We start from the raw sequence: 26876 nt of genomic DNA on the forward strand, positions 1-26876 counted from the left end.
TTCGGTTCAGGTCATGATCTCGCGGTCCGTGGGTTCAAGCCCCGCGTCGGGCTCTGTGCTGACAGCTCAGAGCCTGGAGCCTGTTTTGGATTCTGTGTCTCCCTCTCTCTCTGACCCTCCCCCATTCATGCTCTGTCTCTCTCTGTCTCAAAAATAAATAAATGTTAAAAAATTTTTCAAATAAACACACATCACTAGTGAAGAAAGGAGGAGGCAGAGAGAAGCGAGCTTGCCATTGACAGAGTTCATAAAAGAACCTAGAATTGAATCAACTTACTAAGTGGTTACAGAAAGCTTCCTACAGGTAACTACAAAGTAAGACAAGCACCTGGCTTTTAGAGAAGTGGGGAAAAATTAATAGAAAAATCTCTCAAGGCAGATCATAAATACAACTGAGTACAAAGTGCCATGAAGATTTAGAATAGGGAAACATAACACGTGATTGTAGGGGAATCCAGACAGGCTTCACAGGAATGCCTGTGTCTCCCTGTCATTCTGCCACTTTTGAAAAGATTATTTTAACTTGAAAAAAGTATAGAAATCTACAAAAAAGGTAAGAATGACAGCAAATGTCACCTCTTTCCTTCCTATGGCTCAATAAGTCTACCCTCTAGAAATATATCCTCTCAACAATTTGGTACCTAGTTTTTAAAAATTTTTTATGCTAGATATATATTTTTAAAATAGTATACACACATAAGTCACTTAAAATGGGACAACACATATTATTGTACGACATGACACGTTTGTTTAATTTACTATCCTGATATCCTTTTGGATGGCATATAGAAGGGAACAAGTTGACAGAGGTGCTCCTTCTTCGAGATGCCCAAGGCGATCACGACCTTACTGGACACTCTTGCAAACCCTTTAATGGAATTTCTCAGCAGGAAGATAACTGAGAAAGTTCTTATCTAAGAACATATTAGAAAGCTACCCTGATCTGTCTAGATCCACCCTGTCAACTACAGTAGCCACTAGACACATTTGGCTATTTAAATTTAAATTTAAATTAAAAGTTTAGTTCCTCAGTCACAATAGCCACATTCTAAATGCTCACTCAATGGCCATACGTGTCTGTGACCACTCCTTTGGATATCACAAATATAGCATATATTACCATCTTTGCAGAAAGTTCTATCGGACAACATTCATAGTAAATCAATCTTTTTATTTCAGCTGACTGGAGAACAGAAGTTAGTCACAAAGACTACATGGGTGACTAATGGAGAAGAAAAATGAAGGCCACCCACATATGGAAGGCTCCCTCCGTACGCAGGTGAACCACACGTACTTGGCACTGATCACTCTGAAGCCAGAATGCCTCTGGACGTGTGAAAAGGGATGCCTGATAGCGGATGGACTCATGGCCTTCGGGTGACACCTTACTGATTGTATCCTTTCACTCATGATTAGTTACCACTGGCTGATTTTACTAATGTATGTTTGTTTCGTATGTTACTAGCCATAATCTGATGCTATCTCTCAGGTTAAGACCTATGATTCCAGAATAGTATTCAATTTAATGAAAATGAATAGTGTGGATGCACTATGTTTAACCATAAACTTATTGATAAGATATTTAGGCTGCTTCAAATGTTTTGCTTTCACACATACCACTGCAATGAATGCTCACACATGTAAATCTTTCATATACACAGACAATTATTTTGTTGGATAGAATGCTGTAATGGTTTTGCTGCATCAAGGTTATGAACATTTGTAATTTTAATAGAGACTGCAAATCACCTGTCTATGGAGTTGTATCAATGTATCCTCCCTCTAATGATATAGCAAAGGCCCTTTATCCATACTATTTCCATCACTGGATATTATCTGTCTGATTAATTTTTGCTAATACGATGGCTTTTACTTGCTTTTCCTTCATCATTAGTGAGGCCAAGGATCTATTTACATGTTAATTGGCTATTTGAAGATTCATAAATTGTCTTTTCATGGCCTTTTTATGTACTTTGCCATTTTATTTATTAATATTTATAGGATAGTTTGTCTTTTGATGGTTGATTTGTAGAAAGTTTTGGTTTATTGGTATTACTTTGTGTTTTATGTGTTACAAATATCTGTCTTCCTCCACACCCCTCCTCCCATGCCCCTCACAGCTTCTGCCTTTTAATTTGGTTTAAATTTTCATGTAATCAAATCTGTCAGTATTTTCCTTAAGATTTCTGGGTCTAAAGTCTTTCTTAAGAAGTGGTTCCCCCATTCTAAGGTTATAAGCATATCCTTTTCCTTAAAACTTTTAATATTTTCCTTTTTTTACATATAAACTGCAGTCTATCTGCAATTTATTTTTGCATATGGTGAGAGATAAGACTCTGACTTAATTTTCTTACAAAGAGGTAGCCAATTGCTTCAGTATCATTTTGGGGGGAAAATGTCATTTCTTCAAGTCTTTAAAATGTCACATTTATCATGTATTATAAGTATATTGTATAAACACTTTATAAGTATTTATAAATAAGTATTTATTTATAGGTATCTTATAAATACTTTAATCTGCTTCTGGCCTATTTCATTTTAATTATCAACTTACCCACAGTTTTCCATCTTCTAGATTACAAAAAGTACATGGACTGTATACCTCTTCTGCTCAAAATTTTCAGTGGCTTCCCCTTACTTGGAATAAAATCCAAAGTCTTTAGACAGCCCATGAAGTTGTGATCTGACCCTTGCCCATATACCCAACTTTAGCGTTCACCACCCCTCACTCACTGTTGACCAACACAAGCCAATGATCCTGTAAATAAGGGAATAAAATGGTCTTTCTATGCTTCAGGGACACCTTAAGCTAACATCCACCTCAGGCCCTCTGTATCTGCTCTTCCCTCTGCCTGATTGATACATTGTAACTGCAGTTATCTGCATAGTAGCATTTCATTAAGGTCTCTGCTCCCATGTTACCTTCTTTCTTTTTTCACTCTGATTTATTTTTCTTCAGGTACTTACCCTACTTCAGGTACTTACCCAGTAGAATTGCCCTTCATTCTATTATATATTGTTTACTATCAAACACCTGAACTAAAATATAAGCTCTATGAGACCATGGGGCTTGTTTTAAATTCACTTTTTTTATCCTCAGAACCTAGAACAGTGCCCGAAACACAGTAGGTGTGCAACAAATATTTGTGGAAGAAATGAGTAAACAAATGAAGATGTATATAGCTTGATTATGGATATGGATGAATGATCTTAATACATAATCCCAAAGGGCAAAACTATTTTTGGAATTACTCACTTTTCGTTGTTTTACAGAGTCCAATTTTATGAGCCAATATGAAGCCACTTTTGTTTTATGATACCTCCAGTTATCAATGATCTGTTTTGGGAGAGAAAGATTAAGAAACTTAATCTAAAATTTTCCTTAAAAGTAACAAAAGAGAAATAAATGGGGTGAAACCAATATTATTAATTTGTGAAATGGAAGCACCGTAATATTACTTGCAACAAAGAATGTTTACTTTCATAAAGACATGCCATCTGAATCCAAAGTTTTTCTCTTTTTTGCTGTTAAAAGCACACAGTCTAAAACTGGTGCAGCCGCTCTGGAAAGCAGTGTGGAGGTTCCTCAGAAAATTAAAAATAGACCTACCCTATGACCCAGCAATAGCACTGCTAGGAATTTATCCAAGGGATACAGGAGTACTGATGCATAGGGGCACTTGTACCCCAATGTTCATAGCAGCACTCTCAACAATAGCCAAATTATGGAAAGAGCCTAAATCTCCATCAACTGATGAATGGATAAAGAAATTGTGGTTTATATACACAATGGAATACTACGTGGCAATGAGAAAAAATGAAATATGGCCTTTTGTAGCAACATGGATGGAACTGAAGAGTGTGATGCTAAGTGAAATAAGCCATACAGAGAAAGACAGATACCATATGTTTTCACTCTTATGTGGATCCTGAGAAACTTAACAGAAACCCATGGGGGAGGGGAAGGAAAAGAAAAAAAAAAAAGAGGTTAGAGTGGGAGAGAGCCAAAGCATAAGAGACTCTTAAAAACTGAGAACAAACTGAGGGTTGATGGGGGGTGGGAGGGAGGAGAGGGTGGGTGATAGGTATTGAGGAGGGCACCTTTTGGGATGAGCACTGGGTGTTGTATGGAAACCAATTTGACAATAAATTTCATAAAAAAAAAAAAAAAGCACACAGTCTCTAATAAATGAAAGTCAAATGTCTTGAGGTACATAAGATTTGGGAAGAAGCCCAAAACACAGATTTTCCATTTTAATTTTAAGAGCTCTATTTACACAGCACCCATAGTAACAGAATATAGAACAACACATTAAAAGATAGCCCATATAATCTATTATCCCTTTGATTTGTTTATTGGGTTTTTATTGGTACAAAGCTTCAAAATTTCTAAATATATATTCCAGTAATATATACTGTAGCAAACAGATTAAAATATTTGCTGCGTATGGTGAACATATAGTAAACAGTCTAATGTCTTATAGAATTATTCGTTACATTTTATTTATACTCTCTATTTTTTGTTTTCTTGGTTTTTTGTTTGTTGTTTTGATAGTGCATGTGCACGGGGGAAGGGCAGAGGGAGAGGGAAAGACAGAATCTTAAGCAGACTCCATTCCCAGCATGGAGCTGGAAGTGGGGCTCGATCGCACAGCTGCAAGATCATGACCTGAGCCAAAATCAAGAGTTGGATGTTTAAACAACTGAGCCACCCAGGTGTCCCTATAAGCCCATATATATTCTTTATAAAATAATCACATCAGCCACAAATATTAGTTCTACTCTCTAATTTTTCTTCTACCTAATTCAAAAGGGTGGTATGTAGCTAATATCTCTAAGTAAAATTTATGTATAAAAACTTTGTTTTTACCCAGAACTTGATTGAATAAGATTAATATGTAAATAAAAACAAATGTACATAAAGCTTTATAGTTAATGTTCATTTTTCCTCCTTTTTCCTCAATGTAACAAATATCTTTGTAAGCAAGATATCATTTTCACTTTTTAAAATATATATATAACAATACAATGAATAATACTTGGGGGGTTTTGCTTATAACTATGTCATGATTACAAAATAGAAATTGCCACTATTAATTTTTTAGCTAAGAAAGCTAAATTTTTATTATTATTTTGTTTGTTTCTAGACAGTTCCTTTAGATAAGTCTAAAGTAATGCTAAAACATGAAAAAGGCCAAGTGCATTGTTGTGGTTCTTATCCTACAACTGGCCACTAGATGGTGTCTTCTTCTCTGGAACAACAACAACAGCAACAACAACAACAAAAAACCCAAAAAACAAAAACCCACCAAAACCAAAACCAAACCAAACAGAACAGGGAAACCAGAAAACAGCCTTCTGTTACTGGGGGACTATCTAAGCATGTCAATTTGAAATAGATGTTTAAATGAAATTAATCTGTGACTGAAGAAATGCTCTTTCACCAGAAATATCTAAAAGTTGGACATTCTTTCTAAAATAGAAGTAAGTAAAAGCCCTTGACTTTAATATGAATTTTAGGACTGTGTCATTTTAGAATGTTCCACTGGGTGGTGCAAATGTGTTTATAACAAGAAAAGCCCCAACATAAGCCATTTCAAAATCTGACCAAAACCAAAACCATTCAAGGAGCCACATTCAAATATTCTTGATATTTTATACTGAGGGCCCTACTTTTTTCATTACAATTCCTTCCATGTTAGATCCTTCTAAATCTTTACAGAAGGAGGCTTAACTTGGTATTTTTTTCATCATTACGAACAGTAATTATTTAACACTAATTATTCTCACTTATGAGGCAATTTCATCATTTTAATATTAAAACAGGACTATACGCTAAAAGATATTCTGCTTTATTGATATGGTGATCTCACTGCTCATAAATCATAAAAATTAAAATAACCCCTGTATTTTCTAAAGCTTGTGGAGGTTGAAAAGAACATTAAGTTTACCATGATATTCAGAATGATGCTATCAGGAAATAAATTTTAATATTTTAAGAAGAACAATAAAAAGGTGCAACCACCTTGGAATTTCATACGTTAAATACTCACATCTTCTATCAGAAGTAATGATTCTGCATCTGATTTTCCTGGAAACCGGATCTTCATGTCCTTGAGGACAAATAAGGTCTGACTTGTTAGATGGTCTTCTTGTTCCTTTGTTCTCGGTTGCCGCAAAGACTCACTCTTAAATTTGAAAGAATACAGATATTTGGAGGGGGTCTTATTTCATTGTGCCACTATAATCTGAAAGATATTTCTAGGTAAAAATGATGCACTTTTAATTTAAAAAAATAACACAAAGAAAAATTTTTTTTTACATTTATTCTTAGGATTAAATGGATATGATTTTCCAAGAATGTCTTTCACACTTCCACACAGTTGTAGTTTATTTAGCACAAAACACTAAAATAAAATGTAAGTGTTTAAAAAAGACTTCCTGGTCAGTTCCATTTGTTCCATATACCTTATGCAATTCTTGATTAGAAAAAATAATTATTGATAGTTACCAAATGAAATTCATCCATTTATACTTTCTAGACTTTTCTCTTTAGGAACATAATCCACATTAAATAAACAAATAAATCCCTGGCCTATGTGTAGGTGCCTCAAGATATCTATTTGAGCACCTACAACTACGCCTGGTTGCAAAATAAGTTCACTGACCTCCTTAACACTGAATCTCTGGGATTCGTGCTAAGGAGGGAACATGCTGTATGTTAACATGAAGAAAACATTATGAACTATGTTATACTTCAGTAGCCTAAGGATAAGTTATCAATGGTTTGTTTTTTTTTTAACCTATTAATCAATCATCCCATTAAGGAAATTTACTATCCAACAAATTCCCCCAAATTTACATATATACTGCACAATACACTGCCAGGTGATACATTTACTCAGATGATTTTCAACAAAATTACCCTAGACCATCAGCAAATGGACATAAAACATTATTCTCAGTGTCCATCCTCAAGTTCTACGATATAGTAGAGTCTGCTTTTGAAGAACTCATACTAAGTTATAGGCTAAGTTGGATGAATAACTCAAATTCCAGAAGACCATGAGTTGAATTATAGAAAGGATCTGAGGTTCAACCTGTCCTCCTCCCCAATGATCCCTTTACCACCTAAATCCTGAGGGTAGTGCTTCCTGTAATCTCGGAGTGAAATAGATGACTTACCATCTGAGAGTTAGTAGAGCTGGCTTCATTAGTGTGAGGCAGATGCCTCATGTAGGAGGAAGCACGGTTTAAGGAATGCGACCGAGACCCTGAAGCCGGCCGGGATGCCGATATCATTTGTTGAGCAGAAAACGGCCGGTTGTCTGCACTGGAAGGTGATTGAGAAGAGATGGACCGAGGGCAACTGACTGAACGCCTAATAGAGCCTATTATGATGGAGAAGAGGGATGATAGTACAGTAGCCAGTTAGAAGTTTCCCACTTCATTGGGTTTATTTAAACTAACAATTAGACCACATGGTAGCAGGATGGCCATAAATGTAAAAAACATAGACATCATCATGAGAATGAGTTTGAAGTTAATTCTTCAATATAAACAGTAAATTTGGTGCAGAACCCCTGTCATGTATGAAGAATGGCAACCATGAGAACAATTCTTAAACAGTTCTGTTCTTGAAATGTGACATAAAAGAACCAGAAGGAAGGAAAACTAACATTTATGGAGCATCTTCTATAAGCCAGGCATCTTGCCTGGTGATACACTTTTATCTTAATCCTCACAGAAACCCTCTGAAGTAGGAATTTCCATCCCCTGGAGGTTCAGAGGAAGAACTTTCTCAAGGCCACATGATGAGAAAATGGCAAAGCTCAGGTTTAAGTCCTAACCTACATAACATCAGTGTCCTCCCTCTTTCTAAAGCATTATGCCATCTACTATCTTTGGATTAGACTGACAATTTATTAGAATAATCTGTGTATAGGTTAAAAATAGAATACTTTATAGCAAGATTCATAGGGAGGGATGCAAAGGAGTCTAGAGAGTGGCCAGGATAAATGGATGTTATATTTCAGAAACCATGAAAAAAATAAATAAATAAAACAGAAGAAAAACATAAAGATTATCCTAATGGAGTTTAAGTATATAATTGGTTATTACAAGAGTGGGACTAGACAGATAGTCTTTTTATTCACAGGACAGAAAAAAAAAATAGGTTTAAATTCCCATAGTAAATATTTAAGTCAAGAAAAAAAATGTCTGGATCTAGAGGATTATCAGAACAAACTAGGGAAAACCATAGAATATCTTCCCCAATGCATATTGAGACCATTTATGAAAGAGAACCAACTGTTCCAGGTAAATTTTGATTCCTTGCACAAGGAAATAGAATATTACTCAATAGTATACATTTATATCCTTTTTAGTTCATATATTCTTTATACCCTCTGTTCTATATTTTCTCTCTGCTTGGGGAATATATCAGTCTTCACTAATTAAATAATTTAATAAAACTCACATGAAGGCAGGTTGAATACCCAAATAATTCTCTTCATTAGCTGTTGAAAAAAATTTAAACCTTTATAAAGGCAATGGACATAAACCTTATATTTAGGGATGTATTTCTAATGGATATTTTGAGTACACGATAAGCATAAAACCATGTGGTTCTGGAAAGTACAAGAAAGTATACTCATTAAAGCTTATTACAAAAGGTGTTTAAAAAAAAAACTTCCATTTTTTCTAACTATTAACTTTCTTCTGAACTTGAAAGTTGTATCTTTTTTTGGAAAGGACTATGCTTCTAGAAAAGGGCTGTGTGGAAAACACACCACTGCTCAACCTTCTACCAAGAAAACACACAAAAGTGTGTGCTACTCCTACGCCTTGGTCCTGCTCTCTTTGAGGGCTTAAGGTGACAGTTTGGACCTGTATAACCTGATCACAGGTGCAGAAGGAAGAATATCCTTTCTCTTGAATCACCACAGATTCCCATTTTTCCCCTGCACACACTGGAAATTCAGACAGAATAATTAAATCACTAGACATGCCTATAAGTAGATAAACAAAAAATGGTTATAACTTGCATACACAAATTATGTGAGAAAACATTTCATATCGTTTTTCATTTATGAACATCTTATATCAACCCAAAATATATCTCTGAAACTATAGCAAGTTTGAATTTCCTAAGTTAACAAATGTTACACATAACCTGGATTTTGTCCTCCGTCATTAGCATTACTTTGGAGAGAAGCCTCAAGGAGCGTTTGTGGCTATTCCCTAGTGTAATATTAAAGACAGAATATAAAACAAATTTAAACCTTTGAGGTAATTCCTAATGACTATAAAAATAAAATATAACTAATAAAGAAAAAGATATGTAACTGAATTAAGCTATGTTTAAAATGTGAATTCAGGGGCGCCTGGGTGGCGCAGTCGGTTAAGCGTCCGACTTCAGCCAGGTCACGATCTCGCGGTCCGGGAGTTCGAGCCCCGCGTCAGGCTCTGGGCTGATGGCTCAGAGCCTGGAGCCTGTTTCCGATTCTGTGTCTCCCTCTCTCTGCCCCTACCCCGTTCATGCTCTGTCTCTCTCTGTCCCAAAAATAAATAAACATTGAAAAAAAAAAAAAAATTAAAAAAAAAAATGTGAATTCACACTTAAAAACATTTTTAATACACTATTTTTCTGATCTCAATTTATTAGCCTGTTGGTCTGAGAACAAAGAACACTCTCAGAGCTATAGAAATCCTAGCAACATATTCTCTACACTATCCTCTGTCGACTCATGCTCTTAGGAATGCACACCTTAAGCAACTGAAGAGGGCTTTAAAAAAAAACTGATGAAATCTAGGCAGGACAATGTCAGCTTCCAAAAGAGAAACAGAGCCCTCCTTACGTATAGACATATTGAAAGTACTTAAGGCGTCTTTAAGAAAAAAAGGAAGTAATTGATAAAATAGCTTGCAAACTCTAGAACAAGTGCTCAATAAACATCTTAAATGAGTAATTAAATAAATGAAATGGAACATAATGCATTATGTTCCCTCCAAACACATAAACTCTCAAAGACAGGACATATATTAGCATGTATATTTATGGAGTAATTCAGTAAAAGGAAAAAGAAAAGAAACACCATTAAAAATCTTCATGGTAATTTGGTAAAAGAATAATTAAACATTTAATTATTTATTATTATTTAATTAAACTTAATAATTAAAACATTAAGCTTAAGGTGTGCATTCCTAAGAGCATGAGTCGACAGAGGATAGCGTAGAGAATATGTTGCTAGGATTTCTATAGCTCTGAGGAATACATGTGCTGTATTCCTTATGTTATGTGCCAAAGTATGGAAGGCCAGGTTTAAAATCCACTCGATACCAGGGAAATAACATATTAAACAAACCATTGCTGGAGATCAACAGAGGCTCACAGTTGTGTTTACTGCATGACTGAACTGGTCCCTTTAGTAGAGCCCTGGGACAACAGAGAACAAGGGAGAGACAGCAGAGATGGGAGTTAAGAAAAGCCCTGCACTGGAGTATCCAATGAGCCTGGGAAAAGAGCAATACCACACTGGACATTTGGGGATGAAAGAAGAATTGTGAACACCTCTGAAATCAAGGAAGGAATGAACGACAGAATGGAGGAGAGAGAAACTGTAAAAAGAAATAAAAGAAGAAAGAGAAAAGAAGAAACCAGAAAGAAGACAACACAGCAGCTGGTCGGCTACTCTCCTGAATACTTGCTGCATCCCAAAAGCCCTCACATAAGTGTTTAGCCCTGATGGAAATGAGGGAACAAATAACTATTTCACAATTCTGTGGGCTCACAGAATTGATGATCAAGTCAAATGCCTAGAGAGATACACATTTTTATAGGTGAGAATTTAAACTAAAATGGGTGACCAGGAGGAAGGGAAAATGGGGAATGGAATGAGAGAACATACTGTCTTAAAAGAGTATGAATTAAAAGAGAATTCTCTCTTAAAAGAGAATGAATTAGCAGATTAGCAGCCATGAGGCACGTTTTATAAAATCCATGCAAAAATCTAGCACTTAACAAAAACTATGAAATATAAGACAATGGACTGTAAGAGATCCTTGACTCAAACCTTTTGTTTTCTATCTACAGAGCCTGAAAGGGATTGTGGGTTGTGCCCAGGTCCGGTTAGGGAAGGAAGCGGGATAGAATCCAGGTCTCCTCACACACGACAAGGGTTCATTTGGCCCAAGGTCTTTTATTGAGTTCAGTAATTTCAGTTCCATAATTCTTCATAGAACAACTAAATTAGAAGAAATTAACTTACTGGATTGTTGAATTAACTTGTAGTGGTTGGACTGTTTCAGGTCATACGTAACTTGTTTTTCTCTTTTCTTATTTTGGTATTCTTCCTTTTCATTGTCATCTGATTCCGAAGAGCTGCTGCTGCTGTCATAACTGCTGTCACTGCTATAGTATTTCTGTCTTCTCATTACCTCAGAGCTCTCAGGCATGGAGGACAGAGGCTAAAATAGAGGGAAATGTGTTATTCTGTTAGAATTCAAAAAATTAACAACTATTAGCATGATTAGCTACTATTTTTAATTTCCTGTTTATGCCTGCTGCTTTTCACAAAAGCCTGATAATCCCCCAAGTATGACTGCTACAGTGCTATTCACTAATTGTTCGTTTCTGCAAAATATTCCTTCTTTAATGATACAGTTCAGTCATAACGAGGAGAATGCTGTTTCTGCATGATTTGAATAAATGACCAGAGTATTCACACAGAATAACAAAATAAAAGAAAATATTTGATATGAAAATATAAAAATCAGAAACATAATCATTCTGCATAACCACTTTTCTTCATTCCATACAAAGAGATTACTTAGTACTCATCAAAACACGAAGATGTACTTTTATTGTACCACTGATGTTCAGAGTCACTCAATAATTGTGTGTGTGTGAATGTATGTTGCTTCTGAGAGAGAGAGAAAGAGAGAAGGAGAGAGGCAAGGGGAAGAGAGGCAAAAAAGGGTAAGAAAGCAGCAGCCAGTTAAACCACTATAAGTAAAGTAACATAAATCACTGTAAGTCGAGTAAGGTCACATCATAAAACAGAGTCTATGAGCCTATCCACTCAGATAACGTGTAACAAGAAGCAAGGTATTCCTCACATGTCTAATTTGCTGTGGATATTTTCACAAATAAAAATTTTTAGTTAATTATCTACTTTCCATATTGGTCATGAACAATTCCTGTCTTTTCTCATTTCTAACTATGACATATAGGTCTGGCCATAATGGAGTAACACTGCTTTTCATTGCCCATGCTACATAAAAAAAAATAATAATAATATAATGTAAAAATCAATATGGCATGCATTTTTGGAGGACAGGTGCCAAGAAGAAGGGAAAATCTGTAATGATTCAAAATGGTATTATGTTCCAAAATCTCCATTAGAATTACTTGTCTCCCAACCTCCCAATCAATATGTCTCCAATGATGCCAGCTGAAGGAATAAAAGGAAAGTGGGACAGCTTCACTTCAGAAAGAATGTGCACAACCAAGAACAAGACATTTTTCTGACTTAGTCATTTTAGGAGGCTATTTATTATACAAACCATATGCCTCTTACTCCTGCTGGGAAAGGTGCCTGTAGTTGTATACTAGATTCTTGTTCTCTGTTAAACAAAAATGCTTTGATGTTAGCATACACCATAATGAAATCCTTGGTTACCGTGGGATTTCACTGAAATATCAAGGTATATCTTCTTGTGCATCAGTGTAGGATGAAAGATAAAGAGAGAAATAGCATTTCATGAAGTGCCTGGAATACACAGTGAGCCAAAGCATGATCCTCTTAAAGTTACTGGCTTTCCACAGGATGAAAAATAACAAAAGCAGGAAAGTAATTTCATACGCTAAGGTACCAACCTGTATTTCAAAGTATGCTTTCCTTTTGATAGTCTAATATTTACTGAGCACTGGCAATGTTCAAAGAGATATATATGCAAACACTGACTAGTACACAATCATCAAACATTCTGACAGTCCTGGGGAATATGGATTCTACAGGAAACATGTTTCTTCAGAAGTCTCACAGAACCAGAAGAAACACTGGCACGACCGGGCTTGCTAGTAATGCCCTCTTTCATGTAGGCAAACAGCTTTAACGTTTCTTAAAGAGCTGACTACGTAATGAGTTATTTGATCCTATAAAGAATCACAAGGGGAAGCAGACAGCTGAACCTTTGTGTCATATGTGCACTTGGGACTTTTTGACCAACACACTGTTCAAGCAATAATTCATAAGAAGTCATAGCAGCATAAAGTTTGAACAGTGCCTTAATTACAAAATGGAATCTGTAAAGTGGCATTGACTTAGGACTCAAACCATACTACTTATTTTTATGTCCAATTTTATTATGAATTGGGCCAGACATAAAAATATATAAATAGCAGAAAGATTAGTAAAACAAATATTTGTGTCCCTACCACTCAGCTGGAAAAAAAAAAAAAAGAACAATGCTAATAGCTAATACTTTATGTGGTATTTATTATTTATATCGTTAATTAATATTTCTTAGTTTCTCAAAGAAGGGAAAATTATTATTTCTCCTAGTACGCATTTCATTTAACCTGCACTATCTTCAATTATTCTTCTACTATAAACACACTGGAAATTAATGTGTAGCATGTGATATCATCCCTTTAAAAAAATTTTTTTTAACGTTTTTTTATTATTGAAAGACAGAGAGAGTCAGAGTGTGAGCAGGGGAGGGGCAGAGGGAGACACAGAATCCGAAGCAGGCTCCAGGCTCTGAGCTGTCAGCACAGAGCCCGACGTGGGGCTCGAACTCACAAACCGCGAGATCATGACCTGAGCCCAAGTTGGAGGCTTAACCGACTGAGCCACCCAGGCGTCCCTGTGATGTCATCCCTCTAAAAAGGAAAGCCTGCTTTGAAGTTTGGCTCAGCCCAGACCCTCAGTGTACATAAAGTTAAAAGTTATAAAAATGCTTTTACTTCAGACCGATTATGCAGCTTTCAACCACTTGGAAATATTACTGACATTAATAACTACAGAAACCAACCAATTCATTTCATTTCAACAAATACAGGTAGTTTCCACCACTTGCCTAGAAATAAGAGGGGTTGAAAAAAATACATCATATGAATTCTGCCCTCCAGGAGCTTATATTTTTATTTGAATGAGAAGCCTTATTTGATGACACAAAGAAAAATATGACAGTAGAAGGCTGTCTCAGGGCCTTTGCATTTGTCGTTCTAACATAAATATTGTGTCCCCGAGTTGTCTCATAACTGGTTTGCTGAATTGCAATAATTAATACATAAAGTTTAAAAACTATTCACTTTTACAGATAGTCTAAAATATATCTGTTCAAAAGGCATTATCAACAACATCTTCCACAATTCTTCAGTATAAAGTACATATTTCAGAAGAATGGTGCCTAAGATCCAAGGTCTCTGCTGTCCACCAGATACATATTTTTTACCAGATTCATCTTGCACTGTTTTACTCCTCAGGAATCTTCCATTTGAGTCATTCCAAATTCTTTCTTTTCTTTCCAATACTCTATGCAATGTCACACCTCCATGTCCTTGCCTTAAATATTTCCTCTACCCTGAACATCCTTCTCCTGCTCTTTTTTTTTTTTAATGTTTATTTTATTTTTGAGAGAGAGAGCGAGAGAGATAGAGATAGCACAAGCAGGGGAGGGGCAGAGAGAGAGAGGGGGACAGAAGATCCAAAGCAGACTCTGTGCTCATAGCACAGAGCCTGACATGGGGCTTGAACTCACGAACCGTGAAATCATGACCAGAGCCAGTCAGATGGTTAACCGACGGAGTGAGCCACCCAGGTGCCCCTCCTTCTCCTGCTTTTAAAAGATTAAAGCATTACTCATTTTTCAAGACCCAGTTTAAATGGCATTTCCTTTACGAGGACATTCATAGTCTACCAATCCTTTTCTTCTCTACGTTAGTGTCGCCCTTTCCTCTCCCTTTATTACACCACTTGCCACAATATACCTGGGTTTGGGTGCACCTATTTTTTCTTCCACCAGCCAATAAGGTTTTGGTGGACACATTCAACAAATTTAACTAATGGTTTTTGACAACCTTCTAAGTGCCAGAAACTGTACTAGGTGCTAGAGGTATAAAAATGACAACACGCTTCCTACCCTCAAAGAACTTACAAATTCATACTAAAGCAAATATGCACACAACTGTTACAGTTGCTCTACGAAGTGTTACTTGTGGCACAGCAGAAGAAGCAGAAGAAGGAAGTCTAACTAGGGGAGTGAGGGAAGATTACACAGAGGCAGCAAGGGGTCAGCTAGATTAGAAGGGGATCTCTAATCAGTCAAGTAATGAATGATTTTTTTTAAATAGGAAGGCATTCCAGAGGCATGAAAAAAGCAGGACAGAGCATGCTGATGTGTGTAAGGACATAGAGATAGCTTTGTATTGCAGAAATATAAACTAAAAACAAACAAACAGAAAACATAGTTTAAAAAAACAATAAAAAATGTTTCCAAGATTTTACAAACTCAATATTTTCCTACTCTACTAGCAAGGACTTTGACATATGAAAAAAAAAAATATCATGTAGCTATCATCACTAAAGAGCAGATGAAGGTAAAGCAACCGCCTGCTCATTTCTGCCTGCATGACAGCTTCCTGTTTATTCCTAGAAACCATACCTATTTTAATGAACACAATTTCAATGTTGCTGGGTCAACGATAAGTGGGGCTTCCCATGAGGGTCTCCAGAGTCATGATTTGCCTTACCTGTAATGCTACACATCTCTGATCATTGTAAGTCTAGGATATGAGAAAAATGTAATACAGAATATAGAATAAAGGTACTAGTTCTAAGTCCTTCTTGGCCCTAACTTATAGGGTTTTCACTAGCATTAGGGAAAGAATAAAAAAAATGAGGGAAACTATTAAAAAAAAATGAGGGGGGGCGCCTGGGTGGCTCAGTCGGTTAAGCAGCCGACTTCAGCTCAGGTCACGATCTCGCGGTCCGTGAGTTCGAGCCCCGCGTGGGGCTCTGGGCTGATGGCTCAGAGCCTGGAGCCTGCTTCCGATTCTGTGTCTCCCTCTCTCTCTGCCCCTCCCCCGTTCATGTTCTGTCTCTCTCTGTCTCAAAAATAAATAAAGGTTAAAAAAAAATAAAAATAAAAATAAATAAATAAATAAAAATGAGGGAAACTAACAAGAATGTAGAGGTACTGTACCTTTGGTCCTCGAGGCTTGACAGTCTTGCCCATCAATTTTTCATCGTCAATTTCACATTGTTCCAGAAGATCTAAAATATCTTCCTCCTTAAAGACAAATTAAAATTGTGGTCACTAATGAACTCTAGAATTTTTCCAAGTTCATTAATCTCCATAAAATAGTGTACAACAAAGAGTCCTAGAACTATTAAGTGAAAATTGCTCAGATCAAAGGAGAAATAAAGGGTCATGGAAAAAATCTCTTGAAGAAAACTTCACTAAAATCTGGCAATATAAAAAATACATACCTGAAATCTATAATGTATTAATATCATAAATAAATGTATCCTTAGGTTCTAGTACACTACTAAAATCTTAGAGTACAATACTTCAATAAATTAGCCTATTGAACATTTTAAAATTTCTAAAAGTACATTCTAGTTTCCAAAGCACAATTTCTTCAATTATTTCTATTTAATTAGTGCAAAATAATATTACAACTTCAGGCAGAAAACTGATGACTGGCCTAATAATTTCATTTAGAACAATCTAATGTTAGTATTTGGTTAATGGGCACAATTTAATGAAAATTCTTTCAAAATTTTAACTATTTTAACTATTTAACTATTTTAACTATTGCTCAAGAGTATCTTTATGAAAGAGTATCTTTATCAAAAGTTTTCATTCTATGGGCTAGTATCTTCTCTTACGCTCTTCTAGAGTCATTTTAAAGTCAAAGGGAAAAGTTATAAAACCATATACTGAAGTAGATGTTAGAGCAAACCAGAGAAATATGATATAATACCTACACTGAAAGAGGTATAATTTATGGTTTCTTTGAGTTATTTATTCAACCTATAAATATATCATATCTTCACTTATGTATTATGACATATTTCAGTGTCCCTTAAAAAAAGGTTTTTGAAAATATAGAAATCTCATGGTACAATGGAAATTTGTAAAATAAGTTACTCTTCATCCCAATCCAATAAAGTTTAGCTATTAAAATACCAAAATACCTTTGTTATAGTGTTTTGATTAAATAATAATACTACAATGAATTCCAATGACAGCAACACAAGATAATGAAAAAGAAACTCAAAGAGTTCTATTTCTGCTTAAGAGAAAAAAGGTCATAATAGGTAATACTTTCATTATAGCAGCTAGAAAAAGACAGATAAATTAAACAATCACATTTTTTTAAAGACATCAGAAAGCTGTGGTTTAAAAGGAATGTAAAAAAAACTGAATACCAGAGGGGGGAAAATTCTTGTAGGTATGCAGACATGAGCAGCCACTTTCTACTTTGGGATCATTTTTATAGTCTGCACACAGAAGGGCAGAGACCATGTCTATAATAGACAGAGAGATTCTAGTGGGATAAAGAGAATCCAACAGTTTTCGATGGTCATGTGGGCTAGTGTAACATCTAGAGGAGCCCCACAGAGCTGGGTCTCTCTGACAGCAATTTTAGTGAATATGTAGTGGAGTAGGAGGATAGAGGTATGTAAAAGTCAGTGCTACTCCTCTGCAACCTTACAGATTTTAGATACTGATAGAGAATGAGGTCTATAACAATCAATAAGTGATGTCTATCCTTGACGCATTTGAAACAAGAAGCTAATAAAACTACTACAACCCAGCCTGGACCTAGTTCAACTTTTATTTTATTTATTTTATTTTACTTTACTTTACTTTACTTTACTTTACTTTACTTTACTTTACTTTACTTCATTTTATAGAAACAAATTTGGCATACAACATTGTGTAAAGACACATTTACATATTTAATATGAGCCTAGAGCCCAATTCACTCTGTGAGCCTAGAGCCCAATTCACTCTGTGTCTCCCTCTCACTGCCCCTCCCCAACTCACGTGCGCACTCTCTCCCTCCCTCTCCACTTCAAAAATAAACACTAAAAAAATATTTTAAAAAATTATAAGACATTAAAAATAACAGGAAAAAGTGACACATGGACACATCAAAGTAAAAATGTTGAGTGAGAAAAAAAAAAAAGCAGCTGGGGAAAAAAGATGTATTACATCCAGAAGGAAAACAAGAATAATGATGGTTGATTTCTGAATAGAAACAATAGAAACCAGAAGACATCTATAAAAGTGCTGAAAGAAAAAAAAGCCTGCCAAGATAGAATTCTATACCCAAACAACCATTTAAGAAAGAAGGCAAAATGAAAGACAATTTCAGACCAAAAAAAAAAGGAGAAAATTAATCACCACCACACTTATGCTACATATGTATCCATGTAGTTTTCTTTATATGAATTCTCCTTGTAATTTTCTCAATTTCCTGAAGCTCTGGATTAATGTATCCTATTGGTTTTGGAGAATTTTCTTCCATTATTTCTTCAGATATTTCTGCTTCATTATTTTGTATTTGTCTTTTTATGGGACTCTAATTACATGTATATTAGATCATTGGACAGCATTCCATCTATCTTTGAAACTCTGTTCTGTTTTTCCTTTTTTAATCTTTTTGTGTGCTTCAGTTTGGATAATTTCCACTGATATATCTTTGCTCTGCCCAGTCTGCCATAAGCCTATCTGGTCGTTTCTTAATTTTTTATTGTATTTTTCAGCTCAGTATTTGATTGTATTTTGAAAAAATATTTTCAATTGTTTTTGAAATTTCATTTCTCTGTTGAAATTCTGCATCTTCCATTCATTTTATTCATTTTTAATCAATTTTATTTATATTTACTTTAATATGTGTGTAGTATTTATTTTAAAATCCTTGTATGTTAATTTTAACATGGCGATCATTTATAGACCTGCTTTTTAAAGTGTTTTTTCCTTTTTATTATGGGTCACTTTTTCCTGTTATTTTTAATGTCTTATAATTTTTTTAAATGTTTTTTTAATGTCTATTTTTGAAGGGGAGAGAGAAAGAGCACGTGCACACCCGCAAGTGGGGGAGGGGCAGTGAGAGAGGGAGACAGAGTCTGAATTGGGCTCTAGGCTCATATTAAATATGTAAATGTGTCTTTACACAATGTTGTATGCCAAATTTTCTTCTATTAAAAAAATAAAATAAAAGGAATATGAAGGAATATGAAGTACTAAAGTAAGTTTCTTCAAACTGAAGACAGATAACCCTTGTTAGAGGCATGGATCTGCATGAAAAAATGAAGAATACAAGAAAGGGTATAAATGTGAATAAATAGGAAAAGCTAGTTAGAAAACTATTAAAGACCACCAATTGCTTAGACAACACTAACAACAACGTATTTTGAGGTTTATAACATATGTAAAAGTAAAATATATGTTAACAGCACAAAGTCAGAGGGAGTCACTAAATGAAATGAAATTGTTATGGTCCTTAATTCAAGGTTGATTATTATAATGAAAGGATGTATGTTGTAATTTCTTTTATAAACATTATGCTAAAAATATAACAAAAAGCCAAAAGAGAAGATAAAATAACATAACAAAAAATAATTGATTTTTCCAAAAGAATAAAGGGAACATCAAAGGAATAATGAACAGATGGGATACAGAACAAAGGTAAGAGAGAAAACAAAGCCAGTAATACCAGTAAATGTGTGAAATGATCAAGACACAGATAGTGTCAGACTGAATTTTAAAGCAAATATGGCCCAACTACATGCTATTTACCAGAGACATCTTAAATATAAGAACACAGATGAGTTGATAAATAGATGGAGAAGATATGTCATTCCAACAGTAACCATAAGAAAGAAACTAGTGCGGCTACATTAGTCACAGAAAGTAAATTTTAAGACACAGAATATGACAAGAGAAAGATGAGCACTTTATAACAAAGAAATTTTAAAAAATGAATTAGAGAAACACCTTCATAACTTCAAAGTATATGAACCAAAAATTGACAAAACGAAATCCATAATCACAGTTGGAAGTTTTAACAATCTCTCAGTAACTGCTAGAACAAGTAGGCCAAAAAAATTAGGAAAGATATAGAATATCTGAACAACGCTAATAGTCAAACTTACTTAAATGACATGTATAAAACTCTATAGCCAATACCTGTAGCAGCACATTATTTTCAAGTACACTTGGAACATTCACTAAAATAAGTAGTCTATGAGTGAAAGCAAGTATCAATTCATTTTATAATATTGAAATCAGAATGTTTTCTTACACTAATGAAATCAACTAGAAATTTTTAACAAAAATAAAACTAGAAATTTTTAATGTATGAAAATTAAGCAACAAACTTCCAAATATATAATATATATTCCAAATATATAAATAATAGATATATAAATAAAGAACCAAATTAAAACCAGAAATTAATTTGAGGTGGCTGTTAATAAAAATACAATATTTAAAAATTACTAGATATAAGGACAACATACAAAAATAATCATATGTTTACATCCTGGAAGCAAATTTAAAAATGAAAAAAATTGAAAACTGTATTATTGACAATAGTGGCAAAAACATCAAATACTTAAGAATAAATTTAATTAGGGGCAACTGGGTGACTCAGTTGGTTAAGTGTCTGACCCTTGATTTCAGCTCGGTCTTGATCTCAAGGTTTGTGACATCAAGCCCCATGTCAGGTTCTGCACTGACAGCATAGAGCCTGCTTTGGATTCTCTCTCTCCCTCTCTCTCTGCCCCTCCCTTGTTCACACACTCTTTCTCTCTCAAACTAAACATTTAAAAAAATATTTAGTTCAGCATATGCGAAAATTATATACCAAAAGTTATAAGCACAGATGAGTAATTAAAGACTCAAGTAAATGGAGAAATATACCATACTAATGGATCAGAAGACTCAGTGATGTTAATTCCCCAGTAATTATTTTACAGATTCCTCATAGTCCCAATTAAAATCCCAGCAACCACTTTGTAATATAAAAATTAATCAAAATCTAGAATCAAGTGGATTCTAAAATTTATATGGAAGCATAAAGGACCTAGAAAAGTCAAAAGCAACAGTACTACAGATAGTATGATATTTGTATAAGAAGAGGTTCACAAATCAATGGAATACGACAGGCAGAGTGGTGACATTTAAACTAGATTTTGGAGAATCCAAAGAATACAGGAATTAAGATTTGAAGCCTATTTATTATGTGCCAAGTACTTTACGCAGACTAATTAACTTCAATTTTATTTTAACAACTAACCTGTCAAGTATAGTTTTAACAATACTATATTAGTGATGAGGAAACTAGTGATCAAATAGTTTAGTCTAAGGTTACAAAATTATTGCATGGGCAACTAGAATTTGAATGTAGGTCTATCTGGCTCCAAAATCCCTAGGCTTTCTAGCAGAAAAAGTGGGGCTGTGGAACAGAGTAATGACAAGATGAAACAGACACTGTGTCCACAGGAGAGACAAATAACAGTGCAGAACAGGTGAAGGAAAATGAACAAAGTCTCCCACGTCTTGATCAAGAAAAGCAAATGGGCCACAGAATATAATTCTAATGGTGGAAACATCTGCGTATGTCAAAAGAAACACTTTTAAAGGAAAAGAACATTGCAGTAGACATTATTCCTTATGCTTCTGTCTTTTAGGTGTAGCCAGATTGAAAGTGGCTTTATATCCTTCTGTCGCAGAATTTGAGTGAAAAGCCCATAGCAAAATCTATCTATAATAAACTTTATCATGACTTTTGAATCACTCAATATAACAGTGTATCCAAGCAATGGAGGTTATCACTGTAATGAAATGACAGTAATATAAAGTACTAACAGTTTTAATAGGTCCACATAAACTTACTTATCCAATGGGACATTCGCAAGCACAATGCAAGCAGTGGCTTGATTAGCACTTGCACACTGGGTTTATCCTCTTGAAATGTTTCCTTTTAGAACTCCAAGCTACCATATTATGGGATCTGGGTACCCTGCTAAGAGGCCATGTAGAGAGAAAGAAACATCCAGCCAGCTCCCCAGATGTTCCACCTATCTTAACTGAGGCAGCAGACATAGGAGTGAAACCCTCCTGCATTTCCAGCCCAGGTAAGCTTCCAGATAAAAGCAACTATATGATTCACTCCAAGTAAGCCAAAACAAAGAGCCACTCAACTGACACTAGCCAAGAGTACAGAATATGAGCAAATAAATGGTTTATTATGCTACAAAAGAAAACCGATAGACATTTTGGTAAACAGATTACTCTGTGTGTATGCGTGTGTGTGTTTTAATTACTTCCCATATGCCAGGTCTATGAAGTATATCAGGGAAAAATACTGTATAATGTTAGTTACAATCCAAATAACAAGAGCATCACAAACCACTAGGTTAATTCAATGGATTTTTTATTCAGTTATATACACACGCCTCTGTGAGAAGGCATGTTGTAATAGATGTGATAATATCAACATTCTCTGCTACATAATTTGTCCTGTTAGACGTCTAATTTATTGAATCACTTGGTTGGTTATGAAATGCTACCAACGGTTAAAATAGAAGGGAAATGCCTCTTAAAACTAAAATGTTTTTATATGTGGGACTAAGGTGGGTTGTTTTTAAAAACATATTGTTTGGCTTCATTCATTTTTCTCTTTATAAACATTCATTCCTTTACCTTCATCCTTTTCAAAGGATTATTCAGCTCTCGCTGCAATGAAGCTGCTCTTCCTGACAGGAAGGTCTGAAAGGCAACAGCCAACAAATTTTCATACTTTTCAAGCAGAGTTTTATCTTCAGGAGGATAAATTCGTCTACAATAAATCAGACAAACCAACGTGTTTAAAAGAAGCTATCGTAGTACAAGAGTTAAGGTCAATTACATAGATACTCTTTGACCACTTACTCTGCCAGTCATTTTACTAGTTGCGAGAAATAACGATGAACGCAGGTATAAGAAATTCACAAATTGTCATTGTTTACCTACGCAAATTAAAGTTTATCTAGAGAACGGTCATTAAACAATGAAGTTCCCGAAGGCATAGCATAAGGGTTTTTGTGGGGAAGTGGTTGGATAAAAATTACAACTGGGCATATTGAAGGAATACAGATCTTCATGAGAGTGAGCAGGTAATGAGCGATAATCTGGAAGTTGTGCATGTATAGTGTGGCTACTGACATACAAGAATGCAGGCATTAATCCTGAGGTTCTCTTTTGGGGTGGTGGAATTTGCCTCTCTGACGGAGAGAACAGAGTAAAAGGTAGAATGAGAGGAATGTGTTGTCATTGTTGCTGTTGAGGATGTTAAGGCAGGAAAGAATGTTTTACTAAGAGTGTGAGAAGCTCTGTGGCCCCAAATCCTCCTAATTCTGTTAATGGTTGGGAGGTGGGGCAGTCTTTCCAGGGACACAAGGAATTTAAAAAGGGGGGGGGGGGATCCTCTTTTATCCTGTCAAAGGATATTCTGGAAGGGTTCCAGTTCAACACAGTCCACACTCCTCTGGATCGTCTCACACCTGCCTCCTTCAAACATTTTCACTATTTGCCTGGTTCCTGACACATCTAAGTTTAACCAAAGTAGAGCAATCACTCTGAACTGACAGAAAGAAAACTAGGAGACCTGAAACCTGACTTTCTCAAAATACTTCATTATAAGCAAATAAGGCCACAGGATAGTATCAGGTTTAAAAGACCTCATATAAACATCCAGGAAGCTAGCTAGCAAGAATGAAACAAACAGTGCTCAAAATAAGTCTAAAAGGTTAAAAAATGTAGAACAGTTGTTTTGACACTTTACTTCTTCCATCTATAAGAAAATGGAAACACAGTTACCTATAATTCCCCATATGTCGATTTTCATGTTCTTCTTTTAAGATCTGTTTTCGTACTTGAGCGAGTCTCTCTTTCTAAAAATGAAGAAATTTTACAAATAAAATCTGACCAATGAATTATGCAATTCAAATTGTGGGTATGTTGTTAAAATTTTCATACCAACTCTTCTTTCCGCCTCTCTAACTGATGTCTCTGCTGTTCCCAGTCTGAGGAACCTGGTAAGAGCCTTTTTATTGAATTTTGGCCATAAAGCCTTCTTTGAGCCTCAGCTTTTTGTTTGGCCAAGTTTCTCCTTTTATCACTGGTCCTAAAATATAAAACATAGGAATTCAAATAAGCCCTGATCTTATTCCTATGAGGAGAATTAGCAAAAGAAGAGACAACGTGGGAATATGAATCAATGTTTATTATATTCAGGGGCACCTGGGTAGCTCAGTCATTTGAGCATCCAACTCTTGATTTTGGCTCAGGTCATAATCCCAGGGTCATGGGATCAAGCCCTGCATCAGGTTCCACGCTGAGCATGGAGCCTGCTTAAGATTCTCTTTCTCTACCCCTCTGTCCCTCTCCCCTGCTTGCATTCTCTGTCTCTCCAAAATTAAATATATATATACACACACACACATATATATATATTCATATACATCATATTCATCTAATCATCCATTGAATAATGGTCTCCCTGTAGTTGAGGTTCTGTACTCCCAGGGTTTGTGATAGAATACTCTGAACAATCTACATTCTTCTGGATTTCCTTGAGATTAAAAGAATAGTCTCACAAAATGAACTTTGGGGTGTATGTGAAGCCATACTGTAAGTAAAACATTGTATTAAGAAGTGCACAGATTTGAAATACAAGTCTAACACATTTACATGTCCATGGAGCACTCCATCTGGATGGAAGAAAAGGCACATGTGCAACGTAAGCTTCAGTAGCACATGCTGTAAATGCTAAGAATTATACTAAATTCTCTTTGTGGAACAAGACAAAGAAAAATAAGGAAAATTAATTCCAACTCTCCTTTATTTTTAAGTCTAGAAATTTCTCACTGTTTGAACTGTATATATCTCACTTTTAAAAAGACCAAAACACCCATAGGTTATGTCCTAAATTGGTAACATCACTGACAATGACATACAAAAAACAAAAACAAAAACCATTAGGCCTACTTATACGATAACAGTAAATGTTAAAACCATGTATGGGCATACTACTTGTGTAAGTTAAATAAACAAAAATTTCACCTTCTACATCTCTTCTATTCATTTCTTTTAGGGTAATTGAAATATCAGTTAAATTTAGGCAAATCATTTTTTATCAAGCAAAAGAAGGGGCCATATGAAAATTTCTAAACAAATTTATGTATCAGTCTCTTCTTTCAATAATGCTTTCCATATAAAGCTACTTCTCGTGCAGGCATCTGCTAACTGCTTGAAAACACTTAAAATAAATAAATTGCTTGGAAGCATCCCACAACTCATTTAGAGTTCTTTAAATGACAGTGGGAATCAACTGAATTCATAAAATCCCTGGGCTCAAATAACCTCAGAGGTCCTTTAATCCAACACCCTAAACACTGTTTGAACACTTATAAAAGCAGACGTGACTCACTACTTCATTAAGCACTTCAACTAAACTTCTAACAAATTTGTTGCATAATGAGCCAAAAGCTTTCCCACAAAATAGCAATTCCAATATTTGAGATCCATGATCATGTACACTGCAACCAGCTAATAATAACACTAATCATAATATTAGTGCAGCAATCCCACTTCTGAGTATATATCCAAAGGAGTTGAAATCAGGATGCAAAGAGATGTCTGCACTCGCACATTCACTGTAGCATGATTCACGATAACCAAGACATGGAAGCAACCTAAATGTTCATCAACAGATGAATGATGAAGATGATGTAGTATACACATACAATGGAATGTTATCCAGCCTTAAAAAATAAATAAATAAATAAATAAACAAACAAACAAACAAATAAATAGGAAATCCTGCCTATGATTTTCAATGGCAAGGTTAACCCTGTCTTAATAACCATCTCATTTCTGTTTACCCAGGCAGCATGATATAGTGGGAAGACTTCTGAACAGAAAGGTAGGAAATCCATGTGTTTGAGGGTTGTTGTTGTTGTTTACTTCTTGAATGCTGAATGACCTCTGCTTTAGTTTCTTCTTGCAAGGTGAGGAAGATAATATAGAGTTTTCCTCAGGTAGTCTCCAATTCAACTTTATACTCTATACTGAATAATTATACCAACACTGTAATTTAACCATATTTACTATAGATTCAGAGCATGATACAGGGAGAAGGAAAAGCAGTATGTAGAGGAGAGGAAATGATATTTAAAAAGAAAACACTAAATGGGTTTGAAGAATGAATCAAGAAATTTAAAACACAAAATATGAAAAAGTTACAAGCCAACCCCATGTACAAGTGATTGTTCCAGGCCAAATGTGCTGGAAACCTTCCAAACAATGAAGGAAAGACTTTACCTGATGTTTAGCAGTTTCAATGCATTTAGCAGCACTCCCCTTTTTACATCATAGTCTATTTTCTGATCCGTTCCAAAGCTTGGAGCTCGATTAATCTGAAATTTACAAAGGAAACAATGAGAATGGCCAAATGTTGGTAGGTTGGTAAATAGTCAATTCCTATTTTTTAAATTAATGCAAGATCTCCAACCAGTAGAAAAACTCTACAATAAATCTCAAAGCTCCACATACTAGATGGCCCAGTTACCACTGTCACACCTCCCTTCTCGCCACCCTAAGTCAAGGAGTTGCGAGGAACTGACTGCTCTCATGGCCCTCTTCCCCCTGCTGCCTTAGCTCAGGATCTTCAGTCAGCCTATGTGCCCTCCCCCTCCTCCCCGCCCTTTTTCAGCCCAACACCCCATGCTCTAGGTTTTAAGTTCAGGGAAGTTAAAAGTGACTCATTCTGACATGAGATTAGAAGACCAGTATTAACAATAATA

General features: G+C 35.3%; 1 protein-coding gene across 5 annotated transcripts in view; it reads right to left on the reverse strand.

The window, feature by feature from the left end:
- TTLL7 (tubulin tyrosine ligase like 7) overlaps window positions 1–26876 on the reverse strand; it is a 145096-nt gene that overhangs the window by 39457 nt on the left and 78763 nt on the right. For all 5 annotated transcript variants that reach the window (XR_006712414.1, XR_006712415.1, XM_045478035.1 and 2 more), the window contains exons 10-18: window positions 26395–26489; window positions 24049–24196; window positions 23890–23963; window positions 22735–22870; window positions 16213–16299; window positions 11271–11469; window positions 7186–7391; window positions 6054–6188; window positions 3257–3337 (exon numbers count right to left, since the gene is read on the reverse strand). Coding sequence is in view for 3 of the 5 variants with exons in the window: in XM_045478035.1 (XP_045333991.1) it covers window positions 3257–3337; window positions 6054–6188; window positions 7186–7391; window positions 11271–11469; window positions 16213–16299; window positions 22735–22870; window positions 23890–23963; window positions 24049–24196; window positions 26395–26489 (1161 nt within the window). In the remaining 2 variants the exon portion in view is untranslated. The remainder of the gene's footprint in view (window positions 1–3256; window positions 3338–6053; window positions 6189–7185; window positions 7392–11270; window positions 11470–16212; window positions 16300–22734; window positions 22871–23889; window positions 23964–24048; window positions 24197–26394; window positions 26490–26876) is intronic.

The sequence above is a fragment of the Leopardus geoffroyi genome, chromosome C1 (assembly GCF_018350155.1).
Source record: "Leopardus geoffroyi isolate Oge1 chromosome C1, O.geoffroyi_Oge1_pat1.0, whole genome shotgun sequence".
Lineage (NCBI taxonomy): Eukaryota > Metazoa > Chordata > Mammalia > Carnivora > Felidae > Leopardus > Leopardus geoffroyi.